At 31.4% G+C, this 14,519-nt stretch overlaps 2 protein-coding genes across 7 annotated transcripts; both read right to left on the reverse strand.

The window, feature by feature from the left end:
• Window positions 1–4,027: 4,027 nt before the first annotated feature.
• Window positions 4,028–7,902, reverse strand: LOC126834054 (protein ABHD1-like). Of its 2 annotated transcripts, XM_050565689.1 has the most exons (8): window positions 7,636–7,900; window positions 6,970–7,139; window positions 6,689–6,905; window positions 5,688–5,800; window positions 5,438–5,620; window positions 5,301–5,358; window positions 5,069–5,228; window positions 4,030–4,372 (listed from the first exon to the last, which is right to left on the reverse strand). In XM_050565689.1, the coding sequence occupies exons 1-8, from the start codon at window positions 7,747–7,749 to the stop codon at window positions 4,185–4,187; spliced, it is 1,203 nt and encodes a 400-aa protein (XP_050421646.1). In that variant the 5' UTR covers window positions 7,750–7,900; the 3' UTR covers window positions 4,030–4,184. The 2 variants fall into 2 exon arrangements, with proteins under 2 accessions (XP_050421653.1, XP_050421646.1); XM_050565696.1 differs by lacking the exon at window positions 5,069–5,228 and having other exon boundaries at window positions 4,028–4,372; window positions 7,636–7,902.
• Window positions 7,903–10,416: 2,514 nt separating this feature from the next.
• On the reverse strand, window positions 10,417–13,891 carry LOC126834013 (neuroglian-like). 5 transcript variants are annotated; one of them, XM_050565675.1, is made up of 8 exons: window positions 13,703–13,891; window positions 13,026–13,203; window positions 12,406–12,497; window positions 11,852–11,940; window positions 11,669–11,777; window positions 11,278–11,545; window positions 11,043–11,213; window positions 10,417–10,863 (listed from the first exon to the last, which is right to left on the reverse strand). In XM_050565675.1, exons 1-8 carry the CDS (start codon window positions 13,800–13,802, stop codon window positions 10,590–10,592), a joined length of 1,281 nt encoding a protein of 426 aa, XP_050421632.1. In that variant the 5' UTR covers window positions 13,803–13,891; the 3' UTR covers window positions 10,417–10,589. The 5 variants fall into 5 exon arrangements, with proteins under 5 accessions (XP_050421632.1, XP_050421628.1, XP_050421639.1 ...); XM_050565671.1 differs by having other exon boundaries at window positions 11,852–12,132; XM_050565682.1 differs by having other exon boundaries at window positions 11,852–12,132; window positions 13,686–13,891.
• Between the last annotated feature and the right edge of the window lie 628 nt (window positions 13,892–14,519).

Below are 14,519 nucleotides of genomic sequence, written 5' to 3' on the forward strand. Positions count from 1 at the left end.
GTTTCTGTAGCCACTCAAGAACTTTGCTGAGGTGATTTAGGTGACTATCCAGATCCCCTTGATAGATGACAATATCATCAACGTGAACATACACAAAATCGTCTAAATACCTCACGAGTTCCTCGTTCATGACAGAGGACATGGGGGAGTTTTTAAGGCCGAAGGGTAGTACTTGGAACTGGTAGAGCCCCTTCGGGTTTTGAAAGTGGTATAGTTGCGTGAGTCTGGATTCATGGATACTAGCCAGTACCTTGATTATCCAAGACTGTGAAAATGTTTGCCCCTTTCATATTTCTAATCATGTCGTTAAGGTTGGGCACGGGGTGGACGTCTAAGATGGCGGTTTCGTCGAGTGTTTTGTAGTCAACACAACAACGGAAAGAGCCATCTTTTTTTTTTGTTAGGACTACTTAAGCTGACCAGGGGGATATACTTGGTTCAAATAGGCCCTGGGACTCCATATCTTCAACCATTTCGTCTATCACATTTTGTTTGTTTAACGGGTAAGGGTACGGTTTTAGTGTTACAGGGTCTTTGAGTTTAATTTCGCGCTCTATCAGTTTGTAACGGCCTACTCGGTCAGCGAAGATTTGTGGGTATTTTATTATGGTTTCGGTTAGCTGGGTCTGAGTGGGTGGGTCACCTGCTATTTCTATTTCGGATAAGTCTGGTTTTTCAGCGAAAAGTTTGAAACCAGCTTTCCAACAGGCGGTTGTTCTTTTAAGTGTGCCCAGATATATTGTGGCTGCAGCGTAGTCCCAGGCGACTTGCTGTGTTACTAGGAAGTCATGCCCCAAGAGTACGTGTTCGTGACTGGCCTAGTAATCGGGGCATTGTTCTAAAGGGAGGAGCCAATTGGTTTTCAACCGTGGTTTCCGCTAACAGTACTAACTGCCATGAGCTGATTATCCGAACAGATTGTCAAAAACGGTGATTTCCCGAAACGGTAGATTTGTGGGGAGCATTGACTATACCAAATGGTCGCTATTACTACTAAGATCGCTGCGAGGGGCGTTATACGGTAAATACCGAAAAGCGCATTCCCTACGCAGTTCGATCACTTTTATTTGGCCAGGTGTCTTTGCGGCCACCTCAGTAGTGCGCTGTGAGTAGGGCGAGAGAGAGAGAAAAAATGGAATAAAAAAAATAAATAAATAAAAATTTTGCGACAAGGCAGTAACAGTTAACCCTACAAACAACGGTCTAGTAAATAAAACAATGCTCAACCAAAAAAAAAAAAAACAACAAAACTTCAATGTGTAACGTTCTGAGGTTGTGGGTAGTGGGTGCAGGGGAGGAAAAATCAAATAAAAATAATATTACTGGTGTACTAAAATAGTAGTAGATTGGCTATGTGTCTGTTTACGTTTGTCGACGGTACTTTTTCACGCTACACCAGACGAGACATGTGTGTTTCCGCTCCTACCTGTTCAGGCGTGGTAGGGAGGACACTGAGTCATGGGCTCAGTGCTGCCTTGCACCTGATGATGCAGAGCACGCGGTCTTCAGGTGTGATAGGTGTAATGTATGCCTCGAACATGGTGTAGAAGAGCTGGAACCGGAAAACATGTAGGAGGCCATAACAAATTTTCTCCGACGTGCCATGAAGACTCGAGAGCGTGAAGAAAGAAGACGGCAGGGTATACTTAGATAAACATAACCCGGGTGTATCGCATACTGTAGGCCTGTCTCGTCCGTAGAGGGAAACAGGTTTTTTTCTATTGTACATAATTTGTAAATTGGCCGAATAAAAACGGCATCGGAAGAAGTAATGCCTTCCAAGGTTAGCCCCCCCCCCCACAATCTCTATGGATGCACACGATCGAAGAAAGAAAAAAAAAAGCCAGCAAAACCAAAAAAGCGTATTGATTAAAAGAAGACTATTTTGATCTGGTCGAGTAACTCGCGCAGATGAAACGAACATTTCACTTCACCCTTACTAATTTTTCAACTTTAATAAGTAATCACTCAAAAGGGGTTATCGACCAGTTAACGTTTTAGCAAATTTTTGTTTAATTAAAAAGTTAATCAAATATATGCGTTACATTTGTAAAGCTTAAGGGCATAAGGTTGTAACGCATAAGTGATAGCGCTATATAATATGAGTCATCATGTATGAGTATATAACTATATTTATTTTAAGGAATAACTTACCCATACTGGTGTAAAGAAATACACCACGCAGAGAATAACAGCACTCTTAAAATGCATAATAGTATAGTAGACAATTGAAATACAATGAAGTGCGTGTAGAATAGAGCGGCAATTGGCACTGGAGTCAAAATAACGAATGAACATTAAAAAAAATACACTTTTCATGGCTTTTACGGTTGTGTTTATTGACTCGTGATAACTTTTGTGAGTGACAACATTCCATCAACCTTATTTGTTTGGTGTTTGATTGCAAACACGACGTACGTTCGCTGCTGAGATGTAAGTCGAAGAGTATTTGGTAGACATACACAATAGTACATTATATATTTTTTTCTTTTGTTTTTCGATTATTGTAATATTTTATTGAAAAACAATTTGAAGACAAAGCAGTAATTTAGGACTAGATAATACATTTTATGAAATCGAATACCTCGTTATCAATTTAATGTTAAAAAACGGTACAATATCTGATTGATCAACTCAATCTATATATATATATATAATATTCAATATGTTTTTTTTAAAGCCAGTAATAGCAGCTCAACAATTATCACGTATTATTAAATTATTATTTAATAAGATAACACAATAATTGCCGACTTCCAAGCTAAAATAGTATAGTAAATAAATAATAGATTAACTCTAAAATAGTCTATGAGTATTCTGTAATAGTAGTAAACATTTTTAAGGAGCATGGATTACACATGCCTGTATCCGCCTTTTATTATACACTAGACCATTATGCGCGATTCTCATTGGTCAATTCGTTCATAAGACAGTTTGAGAGGCGAAATTTGGGTTTTTCCTGTGTGCAATTTTGTCGGTATAACGTTTTTTATATTGAAAATTAATTATTTTTATAAAGAATCGAAAATATTTTCGGAAAACATACAATTTCGGAACTAGTACACATAAATGTTGTAGTACATTTTTTTTTTTTGTGGCATCGAAAAAATATTCATAAATCAAGTACTAAATTTGAATCAAAAAAACAATACGACGTTCTAACGAAAAAACAATATATATATAATTGTCAATGTTCGAATTTATCATTTTTTTTTTTTTTTGTGCATTCTTAGTGTTTTTTTTATTTTGAAAATTCAAAGGTCAAAACAAATCATCCGAAGTTGACATTGTTATCGTATCAGATATACTACAATGGTGTTGTAAAAAACATAAATCAGCATCAACCAACTCACGTTTAGGCATACTATAAAAACTCCACATAAAGAGCGGTAATGACGGTTTATTTTTTGGTAATTTATTGAAAATATTAATTCACTATAAGTAAATTAAACGAAGTTTTATTGAACAATCAGCGTTGTGAGATATCAAAATAATTTCTATTTCTACTAATTTTGTTAATTATTATAAAATAAAAGTATAACTCGTATAAAAGTATATCTTGTAAAACTCCCCCCGTGGCGAATTTAACTTTTTAATTAAAATGAAACTGAAATAAGTTATTTTTAATAGTTTACCCAATTTTTAATTTATTTGTTGGTGACGCCACTATTGCGCATAACGCCCCATTGACGCTCAGTCTATCTCCAAAAACATGTACACAGATAGTGATGTACAATATGCAAATGTTAAGCATGATCTTAACTTTCAAAGGCGGTTTTTTAGTGAACTGAAATTACCAAATTCTATGGTAAAAATTAAAATATTGATTCTTGTTAATACCTGTAGTTATTTAATTAAATGCTGTTATAATATTGGTATTTCATTGTTATTGTTTTTTACTTTTTATATAAATAAAATACATTTTACTATATTTAGAAACCAATATTTTAACATGGATATTTTATTATACTGGATACAAAAAATGTCATGTCACCATTTTCGCGTGACAATATTAAAAAATATTTCAAATATTTATACATAGTAAGAGATAAGAGATAAGTAATAAACGATAAACGATAAAATATAGTTTTGTACCTATTACCTAACATGGTATACCTATTATTATATAATTAATCTTAACTTAACCCAAATGAGCAACAAAAAGACGGATCAAGAGCGGTTAATCAATTAGTAAATTTTTTGTAGTTATCGTTTTTGAATATTGCATCGAAGTATTGCCGTATAATACATATCATGAATTCTTCCTTTTCGGAAAATGGCCTAAAATTTTCAAAAAATCCAATATGTCCTCCTCTTGCCGTTAACAAAATCGCAACGTTTTCTGTGGTGGAAGCTTGTTCTACAGGTATATCTAAAATTAAAAATGGCACTAATTAATCTGCTTTAATCGTATGTGTATGTAAGTACATGTATGTGAATAAATGACAATGAAAGTATGAAGTTATGTTATACAAATAACACATTCGGAGGTAATAATTATTTCCAATTAATCCGAAACTAAATTATTGTTTTTGACTAAAACACTGTATTTTGTTCGATTGTGATTCTAAAAAAAATTTCTATTTTTCCAAAACTTGCACAAATGATGATTTGAGGGAATTTTTTGAAATTTCTAATTGATACAAAGAAAATGTTTGGAAGTTTACTGTATTAAAACACTAACATAAGTAACGATACAAAATAAATACCGACTGATAAGATAAAGCAGATCTGTAGGGTTATGTCTAAAAAACTAATTCAAACAATTATGTCATAGTACATCACAGAGAAAAATGATTTTTTTTTAATTTTAATAGTATAAAGTACTTTTTGTGTACGATTTTATTGTTCTATAAACCTGCTTAGTTTTCTGGGCTATTTCCTATATGGTTTTAAATCAGGATTGAAGACACATATTTGATATATAAATTTATAAGATACGCGTAGTTTAATTTGCACGCAAATCGTTTCATCAGATTTTGCAAACTGCAGTTTTGTATTATTTTTTTTTTCAAGTAAATATATAAGATGTAATTTTGTTGTATAGAATATTTTAACATAATTATACCGGACACTAGGGGGTCATCAGCAGCAGATAAGCACAAACATGGTATATTAAAACGGTCTATTTTGTCATGCAATGAAACCGAATCAAAGTAATCTTCAACCGTATTGTAGCCCAACATCTTAATTGTGTAATTTCTAAAAAATTCTACTCCGGTTTTACACTGAAATCGCAACAAAAAAAAAAAAAATGGAATAAATTATATTTTAAACGAAACTCTTACAAATGTTCGCACCTTAATCACGTCGTTGTAATTCCATTTTTGGTTTGGACAATTCAGGACTTTGCTGTTGCTGAATGAACATGATAAATATCATACTATAATGGCTGGCTGTATTATACAATATTATGGCGGAATAGAAAATAACAAACCTTTTCACATAGCTGTTTATCATGTAACGTGTCATCGCCAAATCAGTCATACGGCCCGTGATATTTTTCGACATAGATGATGCGATAGAGTGTGCATTCCAGGGCGCTGATAAAAACATTGCTGCACTTAAACGTTTGTGAGTGTATTGTTCGTTTGAACACATATAGACTCCTAACAGCGTACTATAGAACAAAAGTTACCGTGATATTGATACATTTGTATACAGTTGCAACAGTTATACCTACTTACCAACCCATCGATATTCCTAAGCCGCCCAAAATGGTTTTGGGGTACTTTTGTTTTACATGATTAACTACCTCTGTAACGTCTTCTAAATCGTGTCCGGTAAAACTTCTTGGCGTCTAAATAATACATAAAAATTTTAAACAGCTTTTACTAGAAAATGAATAAAACGTACAACAGACTTTTTCGTTTGGATATAATATGTAAATCTTAAAAACCTATTGTTATTTTCTTTGCGGTGTGCTATAATGTTTTACCACAAAAGAAATTTAAAAAAAAATTCCTTTTTTAAATTTTTTTTCCCACGACGGACGTCGTATTTTATTAATTAGGCTAATTACTTTGGTGAGGTCCATTATATAATATTTAAAGAAAAACTTCACTACTCTATCGAATAACTGTATTTTTTTTTATGTACTCCAAATTAAAAACATTTCTCAATTATATTATGTTTTCGTCGAAATAAGAAGTTAGTTAATATATTTAGATCTGAGGTTGTTTGTTGTGACATGCGTTACAAAATTTAAAGATTTGCTGACTTGATAGCTTAAAAGTACGCTAGATATATTGCATTTAACCATGAAATCAAACAATTAAAACGTAGAAACTTCTATTGAAAATGTGCATTAAGTCCATGTAAATATCAGAAGTATAATTATGTGTTTTAATTTCGTCAACAATACGTGAATCTCAATTTATAATGTACCTACTGTTAAACTTGTAAAATTAGTTTACTGTGAAAAAAAAATTTCCACCAGCTTAATGGGTCTTTAGGGCCAAAGATGCCATTATGACAAACATACCTTTGGAATGATCAACATTTTAAGGAAAAATTATTGGTTTTTACACGATGTTAAATTTTAAACGTTTATTCAGTATTTTGTAAAGATATTCATCCACCAAATTTATTAACACTCAGTATATAAACTATTCAAAGTTACATCGGTAAACAAAATTATCTTTCTCAACCGTTATATATAAATATATATTATGATATTATCACTAACCTTTAATTTGAGTCCCCCAACTCCTCTATAATTAAAAACAACCACACGGTATCCAGACTTTTGTAAGGCCAACGATGCAGCTCTCACATACCCACTTTGAGAACTATTACCAAACCCAGGCATTACCAAAATTGTGACGTCTCCGTTTATTGAATTTTCATTTGGCTGTAAAGTATCTAATGCTACATGACCACCGTCTTTAAGGTCCAGCAGTTCTCTAGAAAAAATTAATTTTATAAATTATGCCATACAATAACATTACAACAGTACTGGGAACGTACCTGTCATATTTTACGGACGGCACAAATAAATATCGAACACAAAATGCTATCACAGTATTCAAACCAGGTCCAAAACCCAATGCCAACGGCCAAATGTGTTTTTTGGTAAGAGGTACATGTTGGTAAAGAAACTTCTTGAAATCGCCGTCTTTGCAGTGTAACTTAGGTTCCTGAGTACACGATTTGTATGTAAATAATATTGTACATCTTTTTTTTTAAATGATGTCAGGGATCACATAGGTACACTATTGACAATTAGTTAATAAAGTTTTGTATTAAATGTTGGTTTTTTTTTTATTAGCTTATAATTATTTATAACGGTTTATAAATCAAGAGTGGATCTAGTGTATAAAAAAAAAAAGGAAGGAGTTGAAATCTAAATTTTGTTTTGTGTGATGTGCTTGGCTTGAAATGAAGAACAGCAATTATATTTTGAAATAAATATAAATAAAAATTATGGAAACTCGAATTTTCAGGGGTTGTTTCTATTTAAAAAGTATTCCAAAAGTTATAATCAAAAGTTTTGGATTAAATAGGAACTTTTTACCTTTTTCTTTTTATAAAACTTTTGATTTCAACTTGGTGCGACCGAACGGAAATGACAAGTATAAAAAAACTGAAGAATTTAGATTTAAATCAAATAATAATATATTTTTAACTTCTTACTTCGACTACAGATGTCAAATAATAATATGTAAATCCAATAATTGCAGTGAGTCCAAAAACATACAAGGAAGAAGAACAGCCAAAATGTAATATCTGATTAACGAAAGAGTCCATTTTAATTTGTATGAATAACTATTATAAGATAATAAATCAAAAAGATTGATAAGAATAATTAAGTTAAAATCTTAAATAAGCGTAAAAATTAAGAAAATAAAGTATACTGAAAAATGTTTTACTTTATGTACATGTTATAATAATTATTTTTTATTATTTAACTGCCCTGTTTGAAGACTACGTAGGATATATATTCTTTTTAGTAGGATATATTATATTAGCATTGTTTTATACTTGTTTTGGAGGTCAGACGTATTTTAATGGTTTTCATTATTTCGTGTATGAGTAAAATAATATAGTAGTATAGTATATTAAAACAATGAGTTTTATTGAAAACTTACTTACATATTTACATATTTTATATAAATTAATGCTTAATTAGTTTTTGTGGTATAGAATATGATTTTATTACAGAAAAAAATTATTTTAATTTTTTAAGTAATCATAATTATATAGAGCCAAATTAAAAACCTAATAAAATCAAATAAAATGGTTTTTTATAAATTTAAATTTAAACGATATAGTGTTGTATACGTTGAACACTATTAATCATTTTTTAGAATCGAAATTTAGATAGAAATTATTAAAACTTGAAGAATATATTAAATGATATTTGATTGATGTGATATGTTTTAAAGATAATTTATATATATATATATATATACAGGGCGATTCTTTTTATCACGGGCCACTCAATATCTCACTGGGTTTAATTAATAATTTGCTGAAAATTTCGACTGGTCAATAACCAGTTTTGGATAATTACTTTTTATGTTATTAAAGAATAAAGGCTAGAATGGGAGGTGGAGTGCAGTAGAGTAATTGCATAGAGTTATCAGCAAATTATTCCCAATAAAATAGCTGTCTTAAATTTCAAAAAACTAAAGTCACCAAAAAAATAATAAATAAATTAAGAAAAGTGATATTAAACAAACCATGGTTTTTATAGCGCCAATAAGTATGAATTTATTAACAAACAAAAATCTTAAAAATATTCACTGGAACAAAACTTATTTTATTTGTCAGATCTTTGTGGGACACTCTGTATACATATATTTATAATATTTGCCAGCGATTATTGGTAGTTTTATATAATAAGATTAACTTAATATATTATCGTGCAAATACTAAATAAAGAAGTGAAAACATATTGGTCAATAAAATAATATAGGATGTCTATTTAGTATCTGTCTGTCTAATGTTTGAGCTGTGACACGTCTTACAGCACGTGTAATATACTATAATAGTCTCAGATAATATATTTAAAACAACAAGAATTTTCAAATATAATACCACTCGATCATTGTAAAATAAATCATACTATTAAGTTAAAATAGAAAAGTTAAATTTATAGTTATATAAAATATATATTATAATCTTATAATATATATATATATATATATATATTTAAATGATTAATTCCCATGGTAACCATATGCAAAAAATACAATAATAAGGAATAACATATAAATATATAGTCTAATGGTAGGCAGGCTAGCATATTTTAATTTTAAGGTTATTGTAGTCGATTAAAAAATTCATAAGTACCTAACAATTTATTATAATTTAAGACAATTATTTAATATTTAATTTAAGGTCGTTGGATATTCTGTTGTGTTTTTTTTTATTTGTATAATATAATTTTTTTTTAATAATATTCCCATAAAATATTATTACTTTAAAACAATGGTTTTCAAGACCTGTGTGTTCCTTGTGCAATTTGCTATACCTAGCGGCTAGCCGAATATCTTATTAATAAAATATGACAATACTAGTCGAACTTAAAGGGTAGAGCAAGGGTAGAGCGACGACGTCTGCTAAGGTGATGAAGAAAGATCTTTTTCTTGGCTATTGGATTTATGATATTACCAGGGATATACCGGGTTTAATGTATAACACTTATTTTCTCGTAGAGTATTCACAACTTGGTATTTTTAATCATTTCTATTTGTGATACTGTACAATGCTACAAAATTGCCAAATATATACCTTTATTAGTATTTTTAGAGCGTTATCAACTTGTGCTACTTAAATAAGATTGTATGTATTTTTATTTTATTAACTGTAAAGTTGTAATTATTTTTGTAATTTTTTACTTATTCCTTTTCTTTTTTTTACATCTATCAAATTACAATAAAGAGAATTTTGAAATCTTTTACTGTTATAACTTTTATTAAGTTACATACAAAAAATTGTGGGTACTAAATTTCACAATTAGCCGATAAATTTTGATCCAAGATGTATAATTTTATAATTGTGAATATAGCCAGCTATCGCTGCTGTATCACGAAAATTTGTTGGCAAAGTTGACAATTTTATCCAACCAGATAATATACTATTTACTTAACATTGACCTAACCCCCCCCCCCCCCGGAGTTCCTTTGGATGAATGTGTAAAAAATATATTAATATGGTTTGTAAATATAATTTATTTCCATAAATAAATGATAAATTCAAATAATTTAAATGTATAGTTTTAGCAAGCAATGGCACATTAAATAAGGTACTTTTTATTGTGTAGAATAAATATTTTCCTTTTTAAATGTCTAAATTACTTTAAAAATAAAAACCTTAAAAAAAATCATCATTTATGTAAAAGTTATGTATATTTTTAAGAGGCAAATTAAATTATATATTGTACAACTCCATAAATTCAACAAGGTCAGTAAAAATGTCCAACTTAAAATAGAATGAATAATAACAACATTTTAATTTGGCTCATAACGATAAAACATTGGAGATAAAATGAAAGAGAATACATACCTACATATCTAGTATAAAAATAACACTGGTATATGTATGCCAATTAGTCCAATTGTTTAAACAATATTAAATAACGGCTATAAACAATTTATGATTTGGCACTTACTCGCGGATGTATTTTCATTTTTCAAAAAATAATTTAAATAATAATAAAACAGTTCTAAAATTTTAATTTTTAAAAAATCCCAGCTCGACACTTTGATTTCTAACGGGTCCGACTGTCTAGTTGTTTCACCGTCCACAGCAACAACTATGAACTCATACAATCTCATGGATTTTATACCCCCGACATCTATGTAGTTTTTGTCAAGTTCCGGCGGCGTTTCTACAAATATTGTGTCGCCTTTAAATCTAAAATGAATTAATTAACAAAAACTATGAGCACAAACCTAACGAAACGGCCATTTAGGTTACATGAATAAAATTCAGTGGCGCAGTCGCATAGGATTTAAAGTATACACTGTATACTTACATACTTACTGTGTGTACTTACAACTATACCACTGAACAAAATGATATACTAACTTTACCTGTACTGGACAAAGAAATGTGACCCAGGATAACCACGTAGGTCTGGACACCAAGTTATGCGAACTGTATTGAAAACACCATCTGTCGCCATGTGTTGGTAAGTAAATTCGGGTTTGTCTAAAAGAATGCCTTCCGGCAATGCAGGTTTGGTTCGTTGTTCAATGAAATACCTGAAATAAACAACTCATGTGTTAAATGTTCTGCACGGAATGTGCCTATTTCTTTGTTACATACGGTTCTCCGGAACCGGCGTTAGTTGTTGCTTTGATGTAGATTCGATAAATTGTCTCCGGTTTTAGTGCAGCCAATTTAACACATGTCTGTTCTGGATTGCTGATCGCAGGCCTTTCTTCCGTATAGCCCACTGTTACTTCGATCACTTTTTGATACGATATACGATATCCGGTTAACACACCGTTTGTTTGTTTCGGGGGCTTCCACCTCAACAAAATCGCCGACGATCCCCATTGTTCCGCTCCGATGCCATCCACCGGTCCGGGAACTAATAACACATTTATTTCTTTAGTTCAACAAGAGTAAAACTTCAAACTTCCTTCTGGAGTATTCAAACGTTATCAACGGGTTAAAAGGACCGTTAGGACGACTATTGTGAGTGAGCCATTACCATCTTTGCCTGAGTATCCACGGATTTGCACATTAGATTCACCCTCGGGTTGCCGCCATCTTACAGCCGGTTCTTTCTTTGAAATTTCTAATGACCGAGGCGCGTACGGCTTTCCATAGAAATAAAAAAAACCACAAGAAAATATTAACAAAATTGATAGAGTTGAAAAACAACTATGTGTACTTGAACAATAAGCATTGCGCTGGCTGACGCTTGGTCTAATTCGGTTCTAGCCAGACAAGTGTAGATCCCGGAATCCAATTCTATCGTTTCTGTTATAGCCAACGAAAAGTCGTTAGCTATTATAAAACGTGGATCTGTATCAGAGTCAATCGGCTCGCCTTTGGCTAACCATTCAATGTTCAAATTCAAAGAACCATCAGCAACAGCCGTACAACGGAAAGTAACCATCGTTCCGGCCACTACTTTAGAATCTTTAGGTGCATCCGCGATTCTGGTGGGTTCTTCAAATCAATTAAAGACCAAACCACTTTATAATATTTTATATAAGTTATATAAATACACAATGAAGTACTAATAAGAGCAGAGGCATCTGTCTCACGAGAGAACGGTACTGCGCAGAAGCCAAACGCGTCACTTATGTTTGCGCAGGCGCATACGAGGATAATGCATTTTGGTTTCTACACAGTACCGTTCTCTCGTGAGACGGAGTATAGAAAAGTAGGTACAGTTGCGAATACACTATTGAAAAATACTATTTTTTTTTTTTTTATTACTTTTCACAGTCAAGGATCCAGAAGCATTTACAGATCCCAAGTTGTTAGTAGCGATACACATGTAGTTCCCAACATCAGTAAAACGAACATTACTGAAAATAGAATATACTATGTAGGCATTTTAAAATTAATGATATACAACAGTAATAATAATAACCACAGATTAAGTAAAACCAGATAGTGCAGTCTAAATACAAATATAAAAATGTAAACAACCTTTAATAATCTCGGGTCAGTGTGACCAAAAAAAAATGAATAATATAATATTCTTCTGTTATACAGTGTGGTCAAAGTAATGTTATCAAACAACAGTAATGTTATCAGCATCGACCAAGGATAATAGATAATATTATCTACTTATTATCAGTAAGTTTTATCAGTTAACGTTATTATTGTAAACAGTCAACAGTGTGTACAATATTTTCGGCGATGTAATTTGGCCATGCCGAATAAAGTTTTAAGTTTAAACCATTTAAAAACCTTTTTTTTTTTAAAATCTATTATTTTCATATAAAGTGCAATATCTGGTTTTATTTAATCTGTGATAATACTTAATTAAATAACTTTAAACTAAAACGTTACATCATTAATTAATTTATATTTGCTTATACATTGCTTACGTTATTTGCAAATCACCATTGCCCAAAGTCGAATAACGCCCACCGGTCAACTCGATGTTGTTCCTTGTCCATTTCACATGAGGTTTGGGTGCTCCAAAGTTTTTACAGTCAATCGTCACCGTATGGCCGTCAACGGTTTCAACATTTCCCGGTGGTACAGGTATTACAGGAGCCAAAGCTTAATAAATTTGATATGTTAGTAGAATTTCGACGGAAATTACAAATATACGAAAATAATAATCCACTAAGAAATGTTTGAAGCATACCTATTGTAAACGTCACTGACCTTTATAAACGTAACCAAGACAATTGGTAGCGTTACCTAACGATAATTTCCAGTGTCGGTATTTTTTATAAGTGAATTTTTTTTGGGAATTTACAATTTGGACAGTTTACAAAAATAAAATTCCAAAAAATCTATTTTTAGTACCATTCCGTAGAGTGGGATATTTTTTCCACTTACAAGCTATTACTAGTGGTCTCAATACTTTGGCAACGGTTTTGCTACTTGGCCCACTGGTTGTTTTTCACAAACAAAAAGCACAAACGAGCCGCAATAACGTTTTACCGAAAATTCTACTATTAAATTACACATAATGAGGAAGGAAACCGTAGTAGAGAAAGTCTGTTTATTATGAAATCACACAACAATATACTTACTATTGTAATCGACTTACCTAGTACGGGTGTAGCTAAGTAAATACACAGAAGCGCCGTTACGCATAGACAATCTTGCAAAATTCTATTCATTTTGATTAATATTTTGTGCATAAACATCACTGAAAAAATTGCTGAAACGCACAACCAAGTACAACAACACGTTTAAAACAGTAGATATAAATAAACAATAATGAAAAAATACACAGACACACACTTAACAGTGGAAGAAGCATAACTGTTCTGTCGGAAACACAAAAATAGTGTTTTTGCCACTTGTCTGATCAATTCTATAGAGTTTATCATTAAAGGTTAATCCCAATTCAATATATTTACATGGCCGGCTTGTAAGCGGTGTAAGCTGTATATGAGGAAAAAGCGCAAGGTTGGCAGTTGCTTTGATTTTTTGCTAATATCATTGATTATAAAATAGACATAGTCAATGGTTTCATTGCTGTAGTTTACATACATATAAAAATGCTACAACGCAAAAACTAATCTTACAACAGCCGCTAAAATTATTAACACGGTCAAAACGAATAATAATAATCCTCTTTGTATCAACGATTCGGTCGATAAAAACTAATAATATTATGTATACAATACTCAATGTATAGAAATTGTATAAAAATAATCACTATAGACCAAACCGTGGTTTAATCTCATTATCATCATGTATATTGCACGTTCTAATTTTTAATCTACATTTCGAGTAATAAGCTCTTGGGTGCCTTTTAGGAACATTTGTTGTTCAAATACTTTATCGGATAATTTAGATCTGGTTAGGGGACTGTACAAAATCAGAATCAAAATTTTTAACAGGTCGTTTGAGTTTGT

Source organism: Adelges cooleyi, unplaced genomic scaffold (assembly GCF_023614345.1).
Source record: "Adelges cooleyi isolate 19-005CV unplaced genomic scaffold, UGA_ACOO_1.1 ACOO_flye_CR_arks_rails_tigmint_CR_PRNA_1, whole genome shotgun sequence".
Taxonomy (NCBI): domain Eukaryota; kingdom Metazoa; phylum Arthropoda; class Insecta; order Hemiptera; family Adelgidae; genus Adelges; species Adelges cooleyi.